General features: G+C 46.6%; 1 protein-coding gene across 1 annotated transcript in view; it reads left to right on the top strand.

Moving 5' to 3' along the window:
- Positions 1 to 3,475: 3,475 nt before the first annotated feature.
- The window catches only part of MTMR12 (myotubularin related protein 12), a 32,871-nt gene continuing 29,172 nt past the window's right edge, over positions 3,476 to 7,174 (top strand). Inside the window, exon 1 of the mRNA XM_026035723.1 lies at positions 3,476 to 3,520. Coding sequence (XP_025891508.1) covers positions 3,476 to 3,520 — 45 coding nt within the window. The remainder of the gene's footprint in view (positions 3,521 to 7,174) is intronic.

The raw sequence follows: 7,174 nt of genomic DNA on the forward strand, positions 1-7,174 counted from the left end.
GGAAAATGTCTTGCTGTCATGGTGTGTATTTAGCCATTGCTATTTATTTTGGAAGCTACAGGTGCTATTCATGTGGCTAGTTCAACTCCATACCAAAGTTTCTTTCCTCATAAAGCAAACCTGTCTCTTGAGGCACATGGCCCTAAACTTCACGATTAAGAAGGTCAGAGATGTATTTTGGATTTCCTGTATTTTTGTTCTACTGGCTTCTACTATCTTAACCAGTTTCTGGATCTTTTGAAATATTGTGTACTTAAAGTGATTCCACATTAAATATGAAGCTGTGACCATGATTTTTGCACTGTGTGGTGAAGAGTGATTTTGCAGTTTCTATTTTTTTCTTGCCCRTTTTCATGGATTATATTAACTAGGTAACTTCTAACTTCTATAAAGTTAAGAATGGAAAAAGACAATGTAAGAAAAAAAAAAGTGCATAACTGGTTTTGGCTTTAGATATTGCAGTGTGTGCTTAGGAGGGCAAACCTAAGAGTAGGCTGCAAACAAATAATCATTTTAATATCCTGCCTTGTTAATGCCAGCATTTCACATATTGGCACTTACTTACCTTTTTTTATTTAACATCATATGTGCTGAATTACAGAATAGTAGACCCCCTAGCTGTAATGTACAGCAGAGAAGTGGAGCAAGAGTTGGAAACCCTCAGAGCTTCCCTTGGAGGGCAGCCCTTGCCAGTGGGAGCTGTTCTGGTCGGAAGCTTCTTATTCCCGCCCTGGCTTGTCTGTCTAGTTCTGGAGTGTGTCATCCCTCTACATCTAAACACACCCACCCTGGGATGTTAATGGGCAGGATGGTTTCACACAGGTCTCTCTAAAGAGGCACTGCCAGAAGTGAACATAGCATCATCCATTTAATAGAACTATATGTATTATATATGAATGTTAATCCCATAGAAGCTCTCAAACGTGATGGGTGCATTGGAGTTTTGTTGTGGTTTTAGACCTGTTTCACATGTACAAAGTAGTTTACTAGTGCTTTAAAATCATTGTACCTAGTAACTTTGTGAGAGCTGGAATCAACCTTAAATATTCCTACTAGACTATGTACGAATGTGTATTTAACATCAGCGTTGCTTACTGGCTACCAGTTGCTGTTAGGCAATTTACACAATGCCCAGTCCATTTCTTTATTAAACAATTAGGACTTGTGTGGACAGCCCAAATGGATTTTATTGACATAGCACTAACAGAAGAAATTAAGGCATGATTGGTGGTGCTTTATCCGCTTATATTGTAGGTCTACAAAATGTAATAATAGATTAAACAAAAAGATCTGTCTTTTTTTTTTTTCTTAAAAACTAAGCCAAGGAGCTTTATGGAAGGGGGGAAAAAAAGCTAACAAATTAAATTTCTTTTGAAAGATTCTTCTATCTGCATGAGTTTTTTTGTTTGTTTATCTTTATCATGGTTAGATTATGGCCTTAGCTCAAACAAGGTAAGAGGTATCTGCTACTTTTTTAATTCACCAATGTTTTGTTTTACATATTGTAATATTCTCTTAAAAGTGTAGCATAATTTCAGTGCTTTCTTACAGAGCCAAAGGCAGACAGATTTTGGTAGGAAAATGTCTGCTCTTCACAATTTTGTGTGTGTGTCTGTAATCTCAATATTTGCATTTTCCTAGAGATAATAATAAGTAGTCTTTGAGTGAATGACAACTTTGAGAGGAAAGGGAAAAGAAACTAGAGAAAACCCTGAAGAAAGAAAACAAGGAAGGTTCATCATTGGAGATTTGGGAATTGAAGCTAAATGAAAAAGGGAAGAAAAGGTATGTCAAGCTGTAAAACACGGCAAGGTATGGTTGCAACAAGCAACTGTGAACTGCAAAAGGCAAGTAGTGCAGGAAAGTAATGAAGAAAGTCCCATTTCATGGGCAAGAGCTATGGGCTCATGGGCAAATCACTTAGGAACAAGAGGACAGAGACCTCTCCCATGTAATTCTTGTGCAAATAGATGTGTKTTTTTTCATTCTTGCACCCTTTCTTTTGCAGCTGTGCTGGGTGCTTCTGATGTCAAGGGTGATTTCAGGTTAACAAATGCAGATTAAGCTTCCTCATGTGGCTGTGGTAAATCATCAACCAGCATTGGGGATGCTTTAATTAACCTCCCTGCTCCCTGGCACATTCTGAGGTATATCTGGAAGAATGGACCCCTTCTGAGCTGCATGGATAATTCAGAGCAGATATTCCTGGAACTGCCAAAAGCAGAGGAGTTTCCCAGGGAATAATGAAGCAAAGGGAGAGAAAACAGATCAAATACCAAGGGCTTGGACTGAGGTCCACATGAGAAACAATTCCTCAGCCCCTCTGCTGTTTTACGTTCTCTCTCCAAGGAACAGGACTGTCCACTGTCTCTGCAAATGTCACTCACTATCAGAACAGAGCAGATTTGATGTACTTCCATGGAAAAAAATGCTCTGGAGTTCTGAAAGTGCGGATGAGTCCTGGAATCCCGGAGACAAATGTTTCCAAATATCCAGCTGATATTCAGACTCCCGTGTGAACATCAGCATGGATGGGKTTTTTTTGACTGTATAAAGTTTGGTCAAGAAACTTTCCAAAAACCCAGATTTAAAAGCCATCAAAATTCTGGAGAAAAATATTCTAGCAAGTTGAAGACAATTACYGTGAGGGAGGAGTGTGTTTTATCAGATTTCCTTTACTATTAACTAMCATAAAACACCCATGACCCTCTGAGTGAGGGAAGGACTGAATGTTGAAGAGAGTTGTTTACGGAAGTACGAAAGTGATGCACTGTTTGTTGCTCCTGCTTGCTGATATCAGAAATACCATATACCCACTTRCATTCTCCTTCTTTTCTGCCTCATGCTTCTTCACATGTTTCTCTGGATTGCAGGTTGAGAAGAAGTGAGGGCGAGAGGTGAGCCCTGGAGTAAGGACATCTCACACGTAGCCATGGTGCAGGCGCTCTCCTCACCGAGATGGGCTGTGACTCACCCTTGGGGTACTGCTAACAAGTCACCCCAGCTCCACACAGTTGGTATTCACCCCCTTTGGGAGTATGCAGAGGTTCACCACCCCACATCATAGTGCACATGTTTGTGTGTGCACACACACATACACTCGTGCTTGATTCCAAGAGAGCTAAGAGAAGGTGGGGAACTTCCATAGGTCCTGTGGTTTTTGTGCTTGAGGCCTCTGCTTCCTTGGTGATTAGAGTTATTAATTGCTCACTTCCTCTTCTCCCACTTAAAGCCAAGAGCAGGAGGTCTTTGACATGTTAGCTGTGTTTTCTTCCCTCGGTTTTCACAGCTCTCGTAGCAGTTGCTTTGTTTTCCATTCACRAGTTCAAAACAGGCAATTCCTCAGTATTTCTCTGTGACTAAAGCAAACACCGTTTGCGGGGGAGCTCCCAGACCAATTCACTCCTGGAGCGAAAGGCAGCAATTCGGGGAGGAATTGGGCACATCCTGTCACAGGATAAGATTGAGTCACCGGATGGTGCAGGAGTCACAGTGGGAGGTTTCAGCCAAGGAAAAGGGGGTATGCAGCTTCTTTCCTGTTATCGGGGGGGGGGGGGATTTTTTTCCCAGTTCTTGGTAGGGCCGCCCCTTCCACAGGACACTGCCCAAGGAAGTCAGGATCTCTCAGCAAGAAATAGAAAACTTCACTTAAAAATAACATTTGTCATACACCTAGTTAATAAAGAACTGTGCACCACAGACAAACCATAAAAGGTTCATCTGTGTTAGCGTTACACAATCTCTGACTATATACTCAGTAAGTTTGAATGGAAATAAACTGTTACCTTGAAGTTTACTAGGAAGGTACCAGACTTGGAAGAAATCTAAACCAAGCTTGGAAAATAGTTCCCAAAGGCTGCAGGTGAAACTCTTAATCGGGAATCCAGGACTAAAAACACTGCCTTAGAGACCCTTTTTACAAATGTGTGTGTGTGTGTGTGTGTGTGTATGACTTCTAGTAGGAAATTATCTTAACTTCTGTAAAGCAGAGACACCCCCTGGTTGTTTATACACGTATCCATGTGCATTTCTCATTTCCAATTCTCATTTCTCATTTCCAATTCTTTCTCTGGATGGTTTCCAGTAACTTTATTCCAGTAACTTTATTCCAACGTAGTCTTAAGTCTTCTGCATTTCCAGCATACTGATTTCAGATACTTTAAGGTTATCTCCTCCTGCCTCGTCCACTCAGGCCTGAGTGGAGTTAACCAGGGTGAGGGATCCAAGGAGCCAATGATCAATATTTGCCTTTAAATGAGAAGACAGAGAGTAGAAATATAGATCTTAGATATAGAGATATAGAACAATGTAGTCTTTTCTGTTTGCTCAACACCCAGGAATGGTTTTTAACGTCTGGTTTATGTATTAATGCATCCAACCTGTGCCAAAACACCCACAACATGCAGTGAGCTGCACCCTGGCCCCTCCGGGCACCCCTGGGCCTCCCAAAAGGGCTGAGGTTGCAAAGTGCAYGGGCAGCACGAGGGAGCAGACACAGATGGACACCTAGACCATGGATACACGTCCGTGGGCAGCTGGTCTCAGTGATGGCCAAGATGACACTCTTTCCTAGATCTCCTCCATAGGACTCCTGAGGAATTACAGGGAAGTAATTCTTCCACTACGAACAACTGAACTAACAGCTTTGACTTGACTCTAGACCATTCAGACCCCTCCAAAGAGCGTCTCCATCTCCCAAACAACATTTTCAACCCTGGAGGACACTAAGCCAGGTCRCAAGCTCAACTTGGATCAGGAAAGCAGAAACACGGAATAAAGCCCACCAGTTTCCCAGAGCCAAGACAATCCCGAGATGGAGGAATGCCAAAAGGGAAAAGGGGAAAYACAACCTGAAGTTAAGAGGATCTGGGATAGGAAACTGATAGGAAAGCTGAAAATGGTTCCATTGTGGCTCCCCTCCATCAGCTGTCCCCACCAAAGCCTGGGCACAGCTGAGCATTCAGCCCAAAGAATTACTCAAATTAATGGCACGTGAGTTTTTTAAACAWAGCAACATCTCTCCGCGGGAGGAGCTGAGTTAGTCTGTGAGATTCCCTCCTGCTGAATGCTTTAGAGGTAAACACTGTGATTATATTTTTAGAAAGAATGCAAAATATCAGGATTGCGTTTAAAAAAAAAAGAGAAAGCCACTGATAAGCCAATTCACTGAGGGCAGTGAAAGGCCATATTCTCTTCACTGGTCACAGATGAGGTAGTATCTTTTTCTAAAAAAAAAAAAGGTTTTTTGTACAGTTGTGTGACTGTCACTATCATAAATTCACAAATAAAATGCTGGGAATGATGAGAATGTCAAAATCAGACAAGATTCATAAAGGARAGGCTGTAGATGGCTGCAGGAGATGGCAAGGGGAAGGAGGGTGCTCACATGGGCTAACTTTCGCCTAGTAAAGCTCATTCTGAAGGTTTCCTGAGTRTCATGCAGGCTCTTGAGGCTGCTTCTGGCCGAGGAGCTTCTTTAGTTGCCCTGATTTCCTCCAAAAGGAGCCTGTTTTCTCCCTGTTCTCTGGAGAGGGGCTCTGAGGAGAGATGAGGTTTCTGGGCTGATGCTGACTTTGCTTCCACTCTGCAAGCTGCATCCCCAATGACGCTGGGATCTCCCTTCTCATGCGGCCCTCAAATTCCCCARAAGTGCCTCCGAGCTCTGTCCCAGCGGCTCAATCCCAGGTAACTTGGCAGCTGGGGGAGCGAAGCGGGGGAAGGAGCACGTCCYGCTCTTGCCCAATGCCCCGGGGAGCCGGCCCGGAGCTCCACGGCTGCTCGGGRGACGCAGAGCTGCAGCTCCGTGCGGCAGGACAGGGCTCCTGGATGCAGGGCCTTTTAGAGGAGATGTTGGAAGATGAATTCCCATGTGCCGTGTGGGAATCAGGGCTGCTTCTGCACTTCCCACCCATGTGCGAGGGGTTTGGCCAGCCCTCCGAGTGCCCCTTCCTCCCCAGAACATGCTGGAGGTAATGTCACATGTTTAAAAATATGGGGTTTTTTTTTGTTTGTTTGTTTTTTTACTGTTATTCCCTCTCCCTGTGTATTTTGACACACTGGAAGCACCATCCCCATGTTCCTTGGCCCAAAGCTGTTTCGCCACCCACACTTGTGCCTCACACAGCTSAGAGCAGCTCGTGGGGCAGGGACCATGTGGGAGACGCGGCGACCGTGGCTGCAAGGATGGCCGCGAGCTGCGCAGGAATTCATCCCTCCCTTTCCCTGTTTTTGAGCAGAAGATGATTACAACAGAAGACTGCTCGCTTTGCAAGCCTGAAGTTGAAACGAGGGAAATTCATTTGTCTCTGCATTACAATACTTACTTCAATTTATTTTTACAAATGCTGCCTCATGACTCCCCGTTCCTCTTTTTCCTTCCTTTTAATTTTCCTGTGGAGTGGGGTTTGGAGCAAAGAGTAACAGAAAGGGGGGGGGGGGGCGAGTAGCTGCTCGTCATTCATATGTGGAGGAGGCATCAATTTTCACATCCCATGGCCTACCAAAACTGGCACAGCATGTGCTAATYTGGGTTAAAATTACTTCCATAAAGCCAACTTCCCAGGCAGCCAGGCAGTGCGGTTGCCACCCGTCACTCAGATTGCTGTAACTTTGCTGGCTGCACAGGCGGCTCGGGTGTTTGTTCTGTTCCTGGAGAAGGGCCAAGCATTTAATGTACCCGCGATACCCGCAATGCGAGCAGCACATTAGCCGCTCTGGTCACACGGTGCCCCGGGGCGCGGCGACACAAAGACCCACACACACAATTTGGCGGGAAGCCGGCGCGCGCTCCCGCCGCCCCCGCGCGCGCTCCCGCCGCCCGCGCCCAGAGCGCCCCCCTGCGGGCGGGGCCGCGCGCTGCGCCGCTATTGGCCGCTTCTCACCAGGAGCGCCGCCCTGCGCGAGGCCGGGAGCGGGGGCGGGGGCAGCGCGCTGAGTGACGGCGGCGCTGCCCAATGGCGACGCTCGCCGCGGGGAGGCGGCGTCCTCGAAATGGCCGCCGGGGCGCGGGGGGCGGCGCCGGCGAGGGGCGGTGTCGGTTACGTGCGCCGGATGCCGGCGCGCGCGCCCCCGCTGGCCGCCGGGTCCCCCCGGGCGCGGGCTCGCCGAGGAGGAGCCCTGGGAAGCGCCGCCGCGGGCCGGCGCCGCCGCGGTCGGACGGGAGGCGGCCGGAGCC

Source organism: Nothoprocta perdicaria, unplaced genomic scaffold (assembly GCF_003342845.1).
Source record: "Nothoprocta perdicaria isolate Ctin4 unplaced genomic scaffold, notPer1 scaffold_1, whole genome shotgun sequence".
Lineage (NCBI taxonomy): Eukaryota > Metazoa > Chordata > Aves > Tinamiformes > Tinamidae > Nothoprocta > Nothoprocta perdicaria.